Raw genomic sequence first — 20500 nt, 5'->3', positions numbered from 1 at the left:
GTCACTGTTTTATTTATTACTCTTCGTCTGACTAGCTCACGGGCGAGACTAGGCTTTTTTTATTGCTTAGATGGGTGGATGAGCACAGCCCACCTGGTGTTGAGTGGTTACTGGAGCTCATAGACATTTACAACGTAAATGCGCCACCCATCTTGAGATATAAGTTCTAAGATCTCAGTATAGTTACAAAAGCTGTCCCACCCTTCAAACCGAAAAACATTACTGCTTCACGGCCGAAATAGGCAGAGCGGTGGTATCTACCCGTGCGGACTCACAAGAGGTCCTACCACCAGTATTTACGCAAATTATAATTTTGCGGGTTTGATTTTTATTACACGATGTTATTCCTTCACCGTGGAAGTCAATCGTGAACATTTGTTGAGTACGTATTTCATTAGAAAAATTGGTACCCGCCTGCGGGATTTGAATACCGGTGCATCGCTACAGACGTCTTATCCTTTAGGCCACGACGACTTCAAAATTGATGACAGGATGACATTTTCAATCGAAAAAAAGAAGAGTTTAGTTTTACATCATTCATTCATACTCTGTAAATGATTTCTTAATATTTTATATAAAACGCAATTAAATATCTTATTATTGTTCAATCATTTTAGATTGTTCCATATAATTTTCTATATTACTTTTGCCTAATATCCTGGATGGATAATAAGATCATGACGATGCATCACAACAACTTGCTCTCAAAGCGTTTAAAGTACATAAAATAAGGCACGTCAAGATATTCAAACCCATTGGATAAGCTGAAAAAAAAAAGGCCTAGGGGTAGAGGTCCCAAACGATGGTCGGACCAAATAGCGGAGGAACTGGGGATACCTATCAGCGACGCGCTCCACCGGGCTGCAGGGCGGGATCGATGGAGACAGTTGGTTGACGAAATCGGACGGAGTCATGATCCTCAGCAGTGAGGAACCGATCGAAGAGAGAGAGAGGATAAGCTGATATTCTATCATCCAAACCGAAGTGCAAATTGCATCACAATAGTAATGGTCTAGGCGGTGCCAATAAATAGCATGTCCTACCACCTCTGAAAACATTTGCATGTAAAAAATTCTAAATTAGTTTTTAAAGTAATCTTTATACATAAATATTTCTTCTGTGCGTGTGTTTGTCACTGAACTCTTAAACCATACTGGTGGTAGGACCTCTTGAGAGTCCGCGCGGGTAGGTACCAACACCCTGCTTATTTCTGCCGTGAAGCAGTAATGCGTTTCGGTTTGAAGGGTGGGGCAGCCGTTGTAACTATACTGAGACCTTAGAACTTATGTCTCAAGGTGGGTGGCGCATTTACGTTGTGGATGTCTATGGGCTCCAGTAACCACTTAACAGCTGTCAGCTCGCCCACCCATCTAAGCAATAAATAAAAAGTAATCTTTATATATATATAGTAAAATATTTCTTCTGTGCGTGTGTTGATTTGAATGATTTTTTTGTATGCGTTTGGGTGGCGCCCTGGATGGTTTAGGTTCACAAACCAGCCCGGCAGATGGCGCTGCAGTCGGTATCTAGGTTATTTATCTATACTACAACTAAACCGCTGGATCGACTTGAATGAATTTTTGCACGACAACGTATGTCGGGTCCGTTAGTCTAAAAATATTTTTTGTTCATAGACAAGTCATAAAACTTCCTTAGAAACAATATTAACATTGACGTAACTTAAACAAGAGAAGTCTAAGACGTTTCGCCTCTCAAATGTGTATTTCTATTGAGTTTACTTTAGTTTATATTAATATGATTGTGAGTTTAGCGTTTGGCTAATGTTATTAATCAATTTTTTATGGTAAGCAAACATATTTTTTTTCTTGAGAAAACACCGGATCATCAATGTTATTCTTTGAGAAGGTTTGTGTGCACTGCATTTGAACTATGGTATGGCATTGGTATTGGCATCACAGTAGCCTATACGCAGCATTTCCTGTCTGGTACATGTTTCTCCTGCGAAATAACGCTTGTTATTGACAATGGCGGTCGACTCCAGTAAGCTACTGACGGAGTTAAACTCAAACATTGTCCATGTCAATTTCTGGTACTTCAGACATTGTAGTATGTCTTTCACAAATTCTGTAAATATATCGGTACACGTTTGATTCGTCTGCAGCAATGATTCTGAGGCTTTTTTTTAGTTGATTCTAGTCTTTAGGAACTCCTAAATACAAATCATTTTGTCCGCTTCATTTAATACAAGAGGATATTTATTTGTTGCCAATTCGTTAAACATGTGATAATTTATTAAAAAAATAACAACAAAATTCATATCGACATTGATAAACTTTATTAATAAATACCATTGAGTTAATGAAAAAACAATTTTTGCACAAAGGTCCTTCCTGACAATTACTAACCTTACTTTTATATTTCAGTTTACTATATCTAATGGTGCCCACCGAATGTTACACTATATCTAAAAGCAATATAAACAATAATAGATTGGATGATGGGATTGGCAATTTCAATCTCTTCGACGACGCAACACATCAATTGGCAGTACGTGACCGTAAAACTTCGTTTAAACACAAAAAAATAAAACACGAAACGCAAAATGAAGCTTTATCAAGGAAAACTACAAGAAACAGTGAAATTGTTTATGATAACACTGAACTAAGACCTAATTTGAATCGCAACGCAAAAACTAAAAGAAACCTAGGTGTATTTTGGAGAAAACTAAAACCAAAAAATCACAAATCCAAAATTAAAACTACAGTTAAAACTTCAATAAAAAACTTTACAAATAATTATAATATTAGCAGACTAACATCTAGTGTTGCTCAAAACCAAATGCTCAAATTTACTAAGAAAAAAAGAGATATTCACACTAGATTAACAACATGGAGACATCACAGTAAAAATCATACAGCAACACATAAACACGCTAACAAAACTCAAAAGACTACAACCAGAAAACAAACTTCGAGAGTAGATGAAAATCTTCATAACGTACTTGCAAATTTAACAACAAAGCTGTATAAACTAAAAGAGAAATACGGAATCTACAACGAAGAAATTGGAATACCAGCAACAGATGCATCAACGACTAAATTGATGCAGTTGAGTGATGATGAAAATTTTGGAACAGCAGAAATCGAGGCCTTGCTGGACGATATGAGGAGTAAAGCTATTTCAACGATGGCGGAACAAAATCCGGGCGTTACCGATTTAATAACCAGCTCTGTTACTGAGGCTACCTTTAAATCTGATCCTCTGTTGAAAAATCTAGAAATTATTCCCGGTCTTGCCTTAAGCACTTTAGTTTTCGCCAACAAAGGAGCTAATCTCAATGAAACGGTGGGAATTGGTTCAACTGAATCACATGACGTCAGAGCTAGATCAGTAAAAGATGAGGCTCTCTCGACCGCACAGAAGATAGAAGATAAGATACAGAAAGGATTTAAAGGTTTTTGCAAGAAATTGAAGAAGAAAGTTACACGTGATTTTCGTAAAAATGATTTACAATCAACGTTAAGGAATCCAAAAAAACATCACACTCCTAAGCTCGTACCAACATCGTCAGTATCCCATACTGTTCCAACGACTACGCCTAAAACTCATACATACAGCGCTCCAAGTCCTATCCTACAGCCTAGTAAGTTTGCACGGAAAAATCGTGAAATGAAATACAATGACTACAACAAATATGTTAATAATTATAAAGCTGGTACCCCACCAGCGATGGATGATGCCTCTATGCTGCCTGTTTACGAGAGAATGCTTGAGAAAAGCCAAGAAAACAACATAATGAATATACTCGCGACAAAAGACAACATTGATAGAATTAAACGAACTAAAAACGATATAGAAGTCACGAAAAGTAATAAAAATGCTAACGTTGAATTATATGAATATGGCGAACAGATGCCTGATGATTTATATTATAATATGGATAAAGCAGAGACAACGAGCACGGATAACGATGCTCCTATGAACTACGATGATGTGACATCTCCGAATTACGATATGAACAATGTCGATAACGATGTTGGTACTTCGACAGCTCAGCCGGTACCAGAGGACACGAGCTACGAAGGACTGTCCGACAAAATATCGTACAAAGCATACGTTAACGGTTACAAGCATTATCTGAACTTTCAAAGGGAGCAGGGCAATCAAAACTTTTCAGACATGATCAAATACCAAGCGCATAGGCATCACAATGTGGACGATATAGGAAAATACATTTTGAACAAAATACCGGAATTGCCACGCGTCAAGAGATTCTTTGATGATACCGATATTGAAGACCAAGATTCTTCGACGAAAAGCGACGAATCGTGGTTCAGAAAGCATTTTTACATATTCATCGACAATAATCCCCCGAAAAAATATCACACCTCCGAAACTGTCTCATTGAAATCGCCCACGACTGAAAAACTGGTTACCTGTCAACGTAAAAACTTGTCTGAATTGGAACTTAAAGATAGAGTGAAGCTAGATCTAGATAAAGATAAGGACGATACTGAAGATTTTAATTTGGATGAGCTTGAGAAATCTTTGGAGAGTGATTCGATCGCGAAGTCAACGGCAGGTAACTTTATGATATTTGTATCATTAATTAAAACAATTTAAATACAATAAGTGGTGTACGTATTGATACAGGAATGTTTTAAATCTATGGACTTCACGATAACTCTTTTTATACTGTTTAATATTTGTTTATAAATTAACAGAATTTTATCACTCGTTCAAACGTTGTTAAACTACGTTGACTAGATACTCTGACCTTATATCTCGAGAAGTTCTTATTAGGTCAAGATAGGCCTATGTTCTAATTGGGTGATATCCTAAAATAACAGTAGGTCGTGGAGTTCAAATACCACACAATTATTATGAAACTGTAGCTCTGTATTTACTCTATATTGTAAATCCGAATACGCATCAATATTATGTACCTTGCACTTTTCAAATATTTAATTTTACCGTACTCGCATCACGTATGACGGGTCACAATGAACGTGCCATGCACGCACGCACATGCGTTCAAAAATTTTCCTGTGTAATTCAATATTATTTGTTGATATAAAATGCGTGAAATCGATCTATTAGAAAAATTTTAAACTAATTACTCTTCTAATATGGAGTAAATACAGTACGGCTGCTTAATGATATAAAGTTGTTCATAATTAATCGTAATACAAAATTAATCTAACCTAAAATTCTTGCTGAAGAAAAAAGCACAACAAAAGAAGCCGCCACCGAAGACCATCTTAATAAAGACAACACTGATGAAATAACGTCACAGAAATTTCTGGACAAGTTATTCAGATTGAATAGAAAGACGACCAGAGATGATTTAATAGATTACGATAAAGATTCAGATATTCGTGTAAATAGCTTCGACGAGACATACGATGATGACTATAACACAGAATTTATATTCGCCGATGCTAATGATAGGATCAAGCGCGACGAGAAGAAATCAACTATATTCGAGATTACAAATCGAATTTTTAAGACAAATAACAATAAACTTGACACTAAGGATCTGAACGGCGCGAAAATCTATACAACTGTGCCCACAACGTGTTCGAAAGACGATAACACAACGGCGAATTTAATTAAAGATATTTTACACATATTTCAAAATAATAAAAAGGATGACAATAAAAACAATAGGCACCGAAGGTTCAGTCCGTTGAAGCGTTTGAAAAACATTTTTCGTGTTAAAACCGATGAGAAATACACGAATGTAAATTACAATATTCATGATTATGAACTTATGACAACTGATCCGGACGTCACTCCCATGAAGTACCACACACCGGCAAGCGTTGAAGATATTATAGAGCAAATACCTAATATAACTGCTGATGAGTCTTTTAGCACGAAGATTAATGAGCACGCAGAGATGGAGCAAGCAGCAGATACAAAGGGAACTCAAGCTCTCCCAGAATTCAATGGAATTAAGAAAGACGCATATTTTCGAATAGGTAAGTAAGGTCAGGCTTAAATACTTTTTTAATAGTTATTTTATTGCTTAGATGGGTGGACGAGCTCACAGCCCACCTGGTGTTAAGCGGTTACTGGAGCCCATAGGCATTTACAACGTAAATGTGCCACCTACCTTGAGATATAAGTTCTAAGGTCTCAAGTATAGTTACAATGGCTGCCCCACCCTTCAAACCGAAGCGCATTACTGCTTCACGGCAGAAATGGGCAGGGTGGTGGTTTCCTGCCTATTTACTGGTAGCCATAGGAGCTATTGCAGCTTCTCGCGGACGATTAGGTGAGCTCACGGGCTCAACCTGAGAGAATTTGCTGACACTAGCCTTAGCAAGAGTAGTGCTTCGTTGAATCTACCACTGGATCTGAATCGCGACCTACTGAGACGATTCGACGAGAAACTCAGTGGGCTGATCAAATTATTAAAATACAGTGCTATTATGTGCCATAAGTAGTAGAATCGCATCATCTTATACTTATGTATTACTGCATCTATATAAGGATTCTTTGTAAGCAGCGACTTAGATGTAACCTCAATCGTTTATACAGACAAAAAATCCCTTATTGTCAACTTTTGTTATGGTCAAGTAAGTATGTAAACCGATTTTTCATTCCATTTTTTTCTTGCTGAACAGATTTTGCTAATTCTTTTTGTAAGCCGGCGCTTCTCGTGTGGTCCCATTAAAAATCATATTAATATCTAACCAGTAGTGTTTGAGTCACTGGTCGTCTGGACGTCTTATGAGTGCGCACGGGTAGGTGCCACCACCCTGCCCATTTCTGCCGTGAAGCAGTAATGCTTTTCGGTTTGAAGGATGGGGCAAACATTGTACTGTTAAAACTGAGACCTTAGAACTCATGTCTCAAGGTGGGTGGCGGCATTTACGTTGTAGATTTCTATGGGCTTCGTGTAACCAGTCAACACCAAGTGGACTCGTCCAACTATAGAGCAATAAAATAATTAAAAAAACTTCCCTAGAAGTGATGAAATCCTCATTTCACTTTGTCGGTTTTCGTTTGCGTACTGTGACAGATGACTTTCACGTGAGCACCACGAACAAATTGAAAACGAAGCCCAGAAAAGTGTACGAGGACAGTCTGATGAATGTAAATGTCAAAACTGTGACCGCTCCCCGTGAATGGCTACAAGCGGATCAAGGAAACGAAGCATACACCAAACAAAAGGAATACAACGTGCAAGGTAGGTAGGAGGACGTGATTATTTGATTGTGGAGAATATTAAGCGGTAGGCAGCGGCTTGGTTGGCATTGCTGAAGTCTATGGGCGACGGTAACCACTCACCATCAGGTGGGCCGTATGCTCGTCTGCCTACAAGGGCAATAAAACAAAAACTAAGGCAGAGTTTGAATGGTTTAACTCAGGGGTCGGCAACCTGCGGCTCGCGAGCCACAAGTGGGTCTTTGGATATGAAACTGCGCCTCTTTAGGAACGCAAATATTACTTAATTTAAAATTTTTTCTGAATCGACTAACGAGGATTGGGCACCGTTTCTATCTCTCAACCCATTGTTGTAAATAAATGTTTGATTTTTTCATTTTTTAGTTAAATAATAAGTGATTATCGAATAATACCATAATAATTTAAATCTATTATATATTATCTAAAATATACATTTAGTCAATAAAAAAACAGTACAAACACTACCATGTATTTTATTTGACACGCACACCCATGTATACTCTTTTGTTTATTGTTAAAGTCTGTGGTAAAATTGAGAATAGATTAATATTGTTTGTCTTTATTATTATTTGTCTATAGTGTAGTCTTGGCGAAACCTTGGCGACCTACTAGTAAAGATAACGTATTTTCAATCCACTCGGTAACGTCAGCAACTGTCAAAAATGACATTTAACGTGGTTTTGTATCACTTCCTAATTGACGCCCAGACTGTGGACTTGCTTTGACTTGCGCCACAAATTGAACACATGACCAAATGTAGAAATTTGATTGCAGTACCCGATCGAGATATTGTATTTAAACAGTCGCAACTAGACAAGATTCCTCTAGCAGTAATAGACAAGGGTGTAGACGAATCTAATCGAGTTGCAGAAAAACCACAAGTTTACGAACCGATCGACGGAGATTACAACGAGAACCGTCCCAATGGCACGTTGAATTTGGAATATAGTTTGTTCAGATTTAAAAATGCAGCTAGAGATTTTAATAGGAGTCAAAAATCTACGCCTTTCCCACTAGATGAGGTGAAACCACAGGAAATGGATAAAAAGTTTACGCCGCCCGACTATTTTGGGGATCTGCTAATCTGGCATAATGATATACTAAATTCTGATGAGGTACCGACGCCTTGGAAGGACGCTGTATTCAATTTCGAACATTCCGAATACAAAATACCTAAAGTTGATTATTTGAAAGAAGGCAAAGACTATTTAAAGTCGCTTGAAAGTAAAGACAATAGTGCTAAAGAAGAAAATGCCAAATTTAAAACAAAAATCAATGAAATTTCCAATAAGGCGGCCAGGAAAGTTAAGAATACTGAACTTTCTCAGAAATTTGATCAAGTCAAGAATGATTTCGATGGAAAACAAAATAGTTTTAACGATTTTGTGAATAATAGGGGCCTTACAAAAGCTCAAGTTTTGATTAAAACTAGTGAGAGGGTAGGAAATAGAAGAACAAATAGTGCAAGTATGAGTATTTTTTTATTCCTAATACCTATTTAATAAGCTAAGTACATCAAATTCTCAGTGCTCTGTATACATATAACATTGATACCGGATTATTCAATCGATTTCTGTAGGATAGTCGTCAAAGCACCGTGGTATACAGGGAATGTTGATCTTCACGACGACCTAAATATAGATCCGATACCTAAGTACTGTAAGGTTGCATCAGAACGTTACTTTAAAAAAACGGCGCGACACGATAGCCCTTTTATCGTGGCCACCGCTAACTATATCTTCGACCCAGGCGACGGGGCAACGCAAAGCCGCCGTCGCCCTAAACATGTTTTGTTGGATCCCCCAGATCCACTCTCTCTCTGCTTTTAGGCTCTTCAAGCACCGATCACCGTCCTCGTCGAACTCGTCGACTCCGACGAAGAGTTTGACGTGCGAACTAGCCCATAGACTGAACTAGCCCACTGAGCTTCTCGCCGGATCTTCTCGGCGGATCGCGTTTCTGATCCGGTAGTGAATTCAGCGAAGCACTGTGTTGGCTAGGGCTAGTGTCAGCAATTCTCTCACGCTGAGCCCGTGAGCTTACCCATCTGCGTGAAGTTTGAATAGCCCCTTAGGGTACCAATGATTAGGTAGAGACACATACATAAGGTAACATTTATTTGTCGTAAGGCCAATTAAAAACAAATTGACAAACTGATGAGTGTCGTCATTTACAGAGAGCGTCCCGAGCAGGGACTCCGCTATCCTGGTGGACACAACCCTCCTCTCATACGATGATGACGTTGGCTTCCTGACCAACAGCTTGAGGCAGACCGGTGAGTTTGAGGGCATGTTTCCTCTTAAATTTGTACCACATTTTGTATTGGACTTGTTCCACCAACCAGGTGACAGATTTGTTTTTGTTTCTATGACTGCTTGACGACAGAGATAGGCAGGATGTCGGGGCCGAACCATGCGGGCTTAAAACATGCTTTACCCATCAAAAATTTATAAATTATCGCGGGCTTGTGCACTTGCCTGCGGGATTCGAACGCCGGCAAAGACGCATCTCTCGATACGAGTACACCGGGCGTCTTGTCCGTTAAGCTGCGATGACTTAAGTTTAAAAAATAATTCAATGATTAAAATTTATCATCATCATTCTCCTGCCCTTCTCCCAGTCACGGGAGGTCGGTGCAACATGTTTTCTCCTTCCATATATACTCCTCTATCATATACTGTTTCTTCGCTCACTCCCCTCTTACCCATATCGTCTTTCACGCAATCCATCCATTTTTTTAGCTCTACCTCTTCCTCTAAAGCCTTCCACAATCACAGTCAAAACTCTCTTACCAACCTCATTGTCATTTCGTCTCATTCCATGTCCATACCATCCCAAACGAGCACTTCTCAACTTCTCTGTCTCAGGTGCCACTTTAGACTTCCTCTAACATATTCATTCCGTATTCTATCCATTCTTATTACTCCACACATCTATCGCAACATTCGCATCTCTGCTGCATGCAGTCGCCTTTCAATAAGCAAAATAACCCAATTAAAATCAAGTATGCCGCGTCTAATCCGTGGATGTCATGAGGACATGTTAACTACGGCGTGTTAACTATTATATATAATTAGGGACTATGCTACTTAGCTGCTCTTAGAGTTCATTGGAATTGCTTCAGCGCATGGGGCTGCGACCGTAGCTGGTATTCTCAACCCATCCTGACAATGTATCCAAGGGTTCAAAATTAGCAAAAAATGTGCTTTGCCACTGTCCCCTTCAAATACAATTTATCACATATTTACTGCCTACCGGTAGGCAGCAGCTTGGCTCTGCCCCTGGCCTTGCTGAGGTCCATGGGCGACTGTAACCACTCTCCATCAGGTAGGCCGTATGCTCGTCTGCCTACAAGGGTAATAAAAAAAACTTACGCTAAAAGTCGTACTGCGCAGACTGTCAGACCAAATTCACAATACATACCGTAACGACGTAGTGGTATACTGCGTCTGGTCTGTGTCTCCGGTCTTCCAGATTCTCCAGGTCTCACAGACCTTACGCTCGTGGGTGATGGAGATAATAACAAATGTTATTGAATTGCAGCCAAGAATTCACCAAGAAGCAGAATATATTCGAAGAAACCGGACGCTACATCGGTAGGTCGTTTTAATTTTTATAAATGATAAGAATACCGGGTCTACGGAATTGACTCTCTATACGAAGACAAATTTGACTGGTTTTGATTGCTGGTAAATAAAATAATTGCCGTCGCCAAATATATTGTGCCGCGCAATGTATCACAAATAAAGCCGAACTGTACTAAGTATGGGCTCAACGGACGCTCTAGAACACCAGACCGTCCACTAGCATGGGGGTAAACAAAAAAAAATCGAAATATGTTTGTGCTTAAATGTATGTTATTTTCGATTTGTGTAAAGATTATTCTCCTTTCGACTTCATGATCGGTTGCCTTATACCTTTTCACAATTCTCTGGCTACCTTGCAATAAATATATTCTACCAACTAAGCACGGGTACTGCAGTATATGAAGTCATATTGGCCCGTGCAAAACATAAAAACAATGGTTTGTTATTTTATGCAATAGAATTGAGATTACGACATCAGGTCTCTAAATAGGTCGTAACATTCACGTTTCAATGTCTATGGTATTCCATTTATCACCAGGTGAACTATCCGTTCGTTCACCTATCTACGCAATAAATAAATAAAATTGAAACATGCAAAAGGATTTGTTATTTTCTCTTGAAACTAAGTATAAATGTCAACAAAAATGTTTTTATTTATTTATTGCTTATATGTGTGGATAAAATCACAGTCCACCTGGTATTAAGTGATTACGGGAGCCCATAGACATCTTCAACGTAAATGCTGCCACCCACCTCGAGACATGTCTTCTAGAGTCTCAGTTTTTACAGTACAACGGCTGCTCCAGCATTCAAACCGAAACGCATTACTGCTTCACGGCAGAACTAGGCAGAGTGGTGGTACTTACTCGTGCGGAGTCATAAGCCGTCTTAAAACCAGTAAAAGTGTCGTTTATTTTAAGCAAAGGGTAACATAAGACTGATATGACCTCATAAGGTATCGGAATAACTTGGCAAAACTTACTTCTGGGTGTAATGATCGTACGCATGTTTTACTAGCAAATAAATCTCGCATTGCCGTTTTAAGGTCATCACCAAGACGAACCGACAACCAGTTCAGTATTTTACAACACCTCTTCCGATGACGATGAATGACTTCGAGAAATTCCTGAAGGACAACAGTCTGGATGTGGAATCTGTAACGTCTCCCATAACGGACCTGCCCACTGACGACGCTGAAACACAGAAGGCCAAGAGAATGAAAGCAATCAATCAAGAAATCAACGACGACAATAATATAAAGATGGATCCAGAAAATGTCTTCAATTATTTAGATTATTTAGAAAGTGGTTTATTTGATGACGGCGATGCAGAATTGTATAGGGACAAAAGGCAAACTAGTGTAGATGAGGATTTTGATAACGGAAACGATAGGTCAAAAGGGACCACAGCAACTGATGATTTGTCAAAGAAGGATTTCGATATAACGATAATTAATGTTGACGACAAAAAAGCCGCTCAACATGACGCGGCCGATTCGCAAGTGCTCGACAAAGCAGAATCGACTACGGAACAGATTAACGCAAAGACGGGAATGTCGAATTTGAACAAAATCGAGAAAGCAGCTAAAGAGTTTGACTTCTTTAAGAAACTACACAACAATCAAATGTACAATCGTTTGTTTCCTAAAAACAATAAAATCGAGAATACCGCTGGAGTTCTAGAAGCCACTACTAAAACAATTATGGCTTCTGAAGAACTATTTCAGAAGCTGCCCATTAAACTGGGCAATGACCCGAAAAGAGTACGGATTAGTAGCCACAGCTATAAATACGATATCATCTATCATCGGCCGAAGAAGAACCAGAAGGGGAAAGGAGAAATAAGTGCAGGTTCATATGACAACTCGAGATTTAGTACATGGTAGTTAGTTAGTATTAAGTTAGTAATTGCGCACACAACTATTTCTATGGTATGTATAGTTTATTCTCCTACTGTACAAATTTAGAAATAAACGGCACATATTTGCAAATGATTGGAATTTATCACGAGAGTCCACAAAGCCAATAGAACTGAAGACGTTAATTGTAGTGTCTCACAGATCAACTGTCGACTTTTATTTAAAATCAAAATGCAACTTGTGTGCCAAGATGCATACTTATTTATCCCTCTTTAAGCTTTGTTTTTTTTGGCCGTGAAAAGTTTTTCTCGTATCTACTATCCCTTCACAACTCATATGCCCTGGGACAGACGTGGCCATCATTATTAACAGAAAAGTAAATTTTAATGAATACCTGTCTTATCTTCTTCAAATCCCCTTAACAGTGTTCCGCGAGCCCTATGATATATCCTTGTTCAAACAAGGCTTGCGGTGAGTACTCAGCCATTTCGCTGCATCCTTGGTTTGGCTGAGTTCCATGAGTGACAGTAATTTTATTAATAACCATCAGACGTGCCATATTCTCGCCTGTTTACAAAAGCCGGAACTGTCTGATGAACTCATCTTTGTTTATTACTTCACCATTAAATTTTATTGCTTTTTGTTTATTTCACGTTTACACTAAACACAATATTGCAAATTACCCGAGCACAACAATGGCGGAGAATTTTAGGTGCGTGAGAGCAGACGTAGACACTAACGCGCATGCGCACTTGTCAGTACCCAGGGACGAAAACCGAACTTTCGGCGTAGGTAGGAGAAAAAATATAAATATTCCCGTACATAATTCCACTCCGTGAGACACAGGACTCTAGTAAATAATAACGTATTGATACATGGTACTATTGATTTCAGTCAATCCTATCTCGGAAGTAACCTACTGCACCGAGATTGAGGAAGAGGAACAAAATAGCGATGACAACAGTGAGTAAGTCGCCATTTTTTTTTCTACAACATTGATCAAAGTAGCGACTCCCCAATGTTTTCGCTCGCGTTAAACTTTTAATTGTAAAATAAGGCAATGGGTTTGATTTATTCTATGTAAAAATAATGCTGATTCGTTTCTATTGTCTATAAAAAACAGGATAGACTGTTACAAACTTGCGATCATAATATTGTGTAGAACGAATATCTCAGAAATTAATGTCAATTTGTTTCGTTCACATGGTAATGTAGAATTTAATACTAATTCATTAAAAGTTTTCAGTCTTCCTAAAAGGAGTCGCGTGAGGGGAAATACCGAAGGATTTACTAACGATGGTACGTACCTTACCTAGGTCTAGTGCCTGTGACGAGTCTTTGTGGACTAGTTTTAGTCTTCCATGTCTTTTGCCAATCGACTGTTTTTAGTTCTAAACTTCAGGACCTTAGTACGTTTCCTAAGAATTTCTCGGTTATCTCCAAGGTTGGCGATACGTCCAAAAGTACTTAATCAACATTATTGAACATTTCAAACTAGTTCCAAAATCCAGGTCACTCTGAAATCTCAGTTTCAAAACTCTGTAGCCAGGTGCGGAAGGACTAGAGCTTTTTGTGTTTCATGTCTTTAAGGGTGCTCTAAGAAATATTCTGAGATCCCTTCATTCTATTTTTACAAATCGCACCTCATATCGGCACAGTGTTTCAAACGAGTTTTGAAAATAACTCTCAGCCTTAGGTAGAGATTTGGCTGTGTTTGTTACGCTTGCTGATGTCCATAGCAACGTTGACCACTCATCAATAAATGAGTTATATAATCCAAGGCAATAAAAGACATACACGGGGCGACATGAAGTGTGTTTAAAACCTTTGCTTTTACCCATTTTATTTCAGTCATTGAAACAAGTGTTATGCCAATAGAAGAGTTTGACGTAAAGCTTGCTGATAGACACAAACGCGATGCGAAAAATCAGACATTCACAGCTAGAGATGTAGCGGCCATAGAGGTGATCATCGATCTGATAAAGAACACTGAAGACAAACACACCACGCAACCAGACCTGGACGATGTCGCTTCGAAATATCCTGTCAATTTGAGTAATTCCATTCAAGTACACATTGGAGTTCCGGGAGCTTTTATTAGTGACAAAAAGAGGTCGTTAGAACCGAATAAAGTCAGGAAGGTCTTTTCGGCCAGAATGCTGACCCCGGTCGACGTTGTGTATCAAGTTAATTCGTTTGATACGAACGATGTGACTTCTAAAACAGTTGAAGAGCACCCGAGTTTATTGCCAGGCGTTTATCTGCTAGTTGATAGTTCTTATCCAGAAAGTTTCGCTCTGAAACCGGTCGCAGCTAGCTCGGATAAAAACGTTAAACGTCCGAATGTCACGGTCGAAACTGCCACCAGCGCACCGCCCAACGCCATATCAAAGGTGACTTTGAGTAAAGATTTAATTTCCGCAATCAATAAGCAACTGATGCAGCTGTACAATAATCTAACAACGGCCACAAAAGACAAAAATGCTACAAAACATCGTAAGAAACGAAGTATTAATTGGAAAGCAATCAAAAAGTATTTTGGATACGACCGAGTGTGCAATTGTAAATGTAAAGCCAACAAAACTATGTGCAGGGCGTGCGCGGCTAGCGACGCCGTCATAAAAGAGCTACTGTTTGAATTTGACAACCTGGGCAGGTACATGCGCGAGCATTGCACTGAAATCCAAACGTATTTCTGGATGAATCCAAGCGGCGGAAAAAAATTGAAAGATTCCGTTCACAATATTGATAAGGACTTGCATGATTATTACAAGAGGGTCAAAGGTAAGTGCCAAGGGCGCACATGTGATGCAATGGGCATTATAGACAAGAGAGACCTGGTGAGAAGTGATACTTTGAAAAGTAAAGACCCAGGGGTGATCTTTGTTAAGAAATTAGAACAATTAGCGAGAGATGTGAATGTGGCCTGTAAAACTGCGACGTGTTACAATGAGAAGCTTATCAAGGGAAGCAAACGACTCTTCGATGCGGTCGCCAATTGTATATCTAGTAAGTCCTTCGAGAAGAGGTCTGATTGTAAAAATGAAAGTTATTCCGTTGAAAATATAAGCGTTAATATAATTTGTAACGATGCTAAAACGAGTGTTGATGATTCTAATGACTTCACTTCGAATAGCCTCGATACGATAACAGAAAATTATAACTCCGTTAATTGGAATATAAAGAAAAGAAATGGAAAAAAACATAAGGGAATCAAAGGTTTATTTAAAACAAAACACAAATTAGGTGCATCGAACGACGAAATGACAAAACAAATTGATATTGGGAAGAGAGAAATCAATCAAATCGATTCTCCATTAATATCGGACGCCGGTGGTAATTTCTGGAATGATTACATCAATAGGATCACTAGAGATGATAAGTCAGCTGACGAGAATTATATTCCTACTATTGGTGTTGGTATCACTGTAGTACAAGATGATATAGAGGAAAATAAAAATTACCTATCCAACGTTGATGGCAGTTCAACACACAAAGATGACGGCAACAATGAAAATGTTTTTCCTAGTGTTGGCAGTACAGTTATACAAGCTAGAGCTGTCACGGCAGAAGCTGGCAACGGATTTACAGAGAGAACAAAAATACCTGAACTTTCTGGTGTAAATGACTCATTCGATGATGATCCCGAAACAGCTGACATAACGAGTAATATCAAGGAGCTATTGAAACTTTTCGATACGTTAATAAGCGTTGGAAAAGACACAGAAATATCTGAATATGCAAACGAAATTACAACTCCATCATTTAGCACGGCTAGCTTCAAACTGAATACTACACCAATTGTAGCCCAAAAAATTACACACCCTATAACCGCTAAACAAACATTACAGTATACAGAAAAACCTAGCACAGAAAAAAAGCAAATACATACGTTAACAAGTCAAATACCAGTCGAAGATAGATCAGATATAACCGACCCCAGATCTACACTTACAACAACTACACACGTTGCACAGACAACTGCTTCAAAAGCGCCACTGGATAATATGAAAACAAGAAAGGATTATATTAAAAACATTACCGAAAATAGTACTGAGTCCAGTGACGATACTTTGATAGTAATAAACGAAGTAAAACGTGATAAATGCAAGAATCTATTGCTTGCGATCATAGACTTTGAGATTAACAAATTGAATCGCGAATGGATTGAGTGCGCCAACGGTGAATTATACAAACGGAGACGATGCAGTGAGGAAGATGATAAGAAAATTGGAATTGAGAACATACGGTGAGTTTTATTTTATTTTAGGGAGCGCTCTGAGGACTGGTGGTAGGACCTCTTGTGAGTCCGCGCAGGTAGGTACCACCACCCTGCCTATTTCTGCCGTGAAGCAGTAATGCGTTTCGGTTTGAAGGGCGGGACAGCCGTTGTAACTATACTGAGACCTTAGAACTGATATCTCAAGGTGGGTGTCGCATTTACGTCGTATATGTCTATGGGCTTCGGTAACCACTTAACACCAGGTGGGCTGCAAGCTCGTCCATCCACTTAGCAATTAAAAAAAAATTGTTCAAGATGATATCGTCATCTCGTTTTTACCATCGCACCGCCCGCCACCGGAGTAGAGTGCATCCATACTACCTGGAGCCACTGCGGTCATCTACAGTGCGTTTCCAGAGGTCTTTTTTGCCACGTACCATCCGGCTATGGAACGAGCTCCCCTCCACAGTGTTTTCCGAGCGCTATGACATGTCCTTCTTCGAACGAGGCTTGTGGAGAGTATTAAGTGGTAGGCAGCGGCTTGGCTCTGCCCCTGGCATTGCTGAAGTCCATGGGCGACGGTAACCACTCACCATCAGGTGGGCCGTACGCTCGTCTGCCTACAAGGGCAATAAAAAATAATTTAAAAAAATTATTAGTAAATAAAAAAAACCTCCTAGCGTAATCTTCTGTTTATTCGGACGCTAATTTTTTTCCGTAACTATGTACCTACATAATTATTCCACAATCATATTATTATTAAGATGATATCGTATTTTCTTCGGTTTTCGAGAACTTAGACAAAATGAAAACTGCCAAACCTCAAGATTCTATTAGTTCGTTCTGTGTGAAATGAAACGTAAAACTTGAGATATGTTTTTAAATACAAGATAATTGCCATGGAGTTAATAAGTACCTACAACACTCTATGATAATTGCCATGGAGTTAATAAGTACCTACAACATAATTGCACAATCATCTTAGGTCAACGCCTATTATAACATTGGTCATCGGTGACCACAAAAACTGTTAATAATTTTATAACCGGAGATTAAAACATAAATTTAGCTTTAATTGTATTATTGTGTTCGCGAACGTTCTCTACAATGCAGGGATAGAATCGTCGAATTAAATTAATGTATAATAATAATAATAATAAATATTTACTAACAATTACGTTACGTTAACTGGTCCCATGATAAGTTCGTAAAGAACTTGTGTTACAGGTACCAGATAACGGATATAAATGTAAGATTTTTATTATACACATCCATAATCCTGGAAAAGACCTTTATATTTATCAACAAATATCTTCCCTTGGCGGGATTCGAACCCGCGACCCCCTTGTGTAGTGACCATGTCACTTACCACTACACCAGACGGCCGTTAAATGCGTATTAACTGGTAGTGTTGCAAGCAGAGCCGGATTAACCATATAGCAAGAGTAGCAATTGCTACGGGCTCCGCGCGAACGGGGGCCCCGCATATTTAAACCCACCCATCTCTGCCCGAGCTTAATTTTTTTAGTGACTTATTAAGAAAAAGTTGTTTGTATAAACGTGTAGAATTTCAATCAGCCTGATAATCAGCTCTACAAAAGTCTGACGTATGCAAGCACTCTTACCCGACACAGTGTGGATGTGTAGCAGAATTGAGATGGCTCGATTTAAGTTTAGATCAAGGGCTCTTTGAAATAATTTGCTACGGGCCCCGCGCTTGCTTAATCCGGAGTTGGTTGCAAGCCTAAATAGTTTACCAAAAGCATCATCTTAGTACCTACATTTAGATCTATAACTCAAAGACATTACTTGTGATTATTATCGACGTACATTCTTAATCAACAGCACAAATTTGGTAAATGCGAATGCGAACAGGAACATCACGACTGAAAAAACTTCTGAAAAATCAAAGAGTACATCTCATAATGTAAAAGTTAAAGGGATTTTCAATAAAATCGCCAATAAACTAGCGAATAAAGTGGCCCGAGGAACTAGAAAAGGTAATTAAAGATAAGATATTATCTTATATCTAGAAAAGGCAATTACATTTTAAAAACAATGTTTCCGTTTGGAAATGTTATATCTTTTTTTTAATGCCCTTGTAGGCAGTCGAGCATACGGCCCACATAACGGTGAGTGGTTACCGTCGCCCATGGACTTCAGCAATTCCAAGGGGAGAGCCAAGCCGCTGACTACCGCTAAAATAACTAACACGGACAGTTCAAGACAAATCTAAAAAAGTTTTTGCATGACACCATGATAACCGGTCCAGCTTTTCATCAGGTATGAGATCCCAGTATCCGCCTTTAGCAGTACGTACTAATATCTCCTTGTTGTATCTTCCTTGAAAAGAAATAGAAGCCAGCACTATCAAAAAAATCTAATATTTACAAAAAAAAAAACATGCCCGCTGAGTTTCTTGCCAGTTCTTCTCAGGACGGAGGCTAGTTCTTGTGAATTGGCGGTAGTTCTTTTGACGTTCAACAAGTATGTACTTTCATTTATGTTGAATACATTTTTTTTTTTATTTATCGAAGATTCATGCTTGCATACAGTTGCTCGATCATTTTAAAGTCCTAGACACGTCCTTACGGATCCTTCATACCCGATCCTGTGGACCGAATGGTAAACAGTCGACGTCGCCTTCAACACGTCATTACGGATCCTCCCGATCCATTAACGATGCTTTTAACTACCTCAAGCAAAGTAAGAGTAATAATTTTTATTTGTTTAGGAGACAGCTGATTCAGATCACATACAAAAAGTGAAACCAAGAAGAATTCAATAAACATAATTGATTATAAGCTCGGTAGCTTAATGAAATATCTCCTAATAGTTTTAAAATAATATTTATTAATGCCGGTTGTGTTTTGATATTCTGTGCACTCCCATTTAACATAACTAAAGCTGATATTTATTCGGTAATTTTAATGTTGGTCTAAAATGCTCCTAGGTTGTCTGTATGATTGTTTTTAGATGTAGATGTAATGTTTAAGAGGTGCGTTTTATTTTGTAAGTGTTATATTTAATTTTATTGTCGATTACGTGTTTGCGAATGAAATTGTTTTCATATTTGACATAAGTTTTAATAAATGTAGTTGTATTTTAAAAAAGATTATTTTATTTAGTTGTAATTATGTTTTTCGCGTATTTTAAATTGGCACGGGTAGGTACGACCGCCATGTTTATTTTTACCGCGAAACAGTTGGCGTTCCGGATTGCAATGTGACATGACAGTTAGCTTTATCATAATTCGTAATACGAACACTTGATTAGATGTTTATAAAAATGAACTAAACGGCTTTGATAATTTTAATTACATTCGTAATGAAGTAACAACACTTTTTTTGGGGCAGAGGGCCGCACTCCTTGCAGGTTAACGTACATACCGTTACTGATGGTAGGACCTCTTGTGAGTCCGCGCGGGTAGGTATCACCACCCTGCCTATTTCTGCCGTGAAGCAGTACTGCCTTTCGGTTTGAAGGGTGGGGCAGCCGTTGTAACTATACTTGAGACCTTAGAACTTATATATCAAGAAGGATGGCACATTTACGTCGTAGATGTCTATGGGCTTCAGTAACCATTTAACAACAGGTGGGCTGTGAGCTCGTCCACCCATCTAAGCAATAAAAAAAAAAGTTTCCGAAGCGAAGCGAGGGCGGGTCGCTAGTTAA

General features: G+C 38.7%; 1 protein-coding gene across 2 annotated transcripts; it reads left to right on the top strand.

Annotated features, from left to right (window-relative positions):
- The first annotated feature begins 1663 nt into the window (after nt 1–1663).
- LOC101741243 (uncharacterized) lies at nt 1664–19938 on the top strand. Of its 2 annotated transcripts, none has more exons than XM_038017307.2 (13): nt 1664–1804; nt 2385–4543; nt 5184–5945; nt 6992–7159; nt 7933–8625; nt 9335–9433; nt 10702–10754; nt 11791–12595; nt 13498–13566; nt 13843–13902; nt 14455–16852; nt 18671–18825; nt 19560–19938. In XM_038017307.2, the coding sequence occupies exons 1-13, from the start codon at nt 1782–1784 to the stop codon at nt 19568–19570; spliced, it is 7455 nt and encodes a 2484-aa protein (XP_037873235.1). In that variant the 5' UTR covers nt 1664–1781; the 3' UTR covers nt 19571–19938. The 2 variants fall into 2 exon arrangements, with proteins under 2 accessions (XP_037873235.1, XP_037873242.1); XM_038017314.2 differs by having other exon boundaries at nt 13498–13570; nt 13850–13902.
- The last annotated feature ends 562 nt before the right edge of the window (nt 19939–20500 follow it).

Source organism: Bombyx mori, chromosome 2 (genome assembly GCF_030269925.1).
Source record: "Bombyx mori chromosome 2, ASM3026992v2".
In the NCBI taxonomy this organism is placed as follows: domain Eukaryota; kingdom Metazoa; phylum Arthropoda; class Insecta; order Lepidoptera; family Bombycidae; genus Bombyx; species Bombyx mori.
The sequence above is the reverse complement of the archived record's forward strand: the minus strand, read 5'-3'. Positions and strand labels throughout refer to the sequence as shown.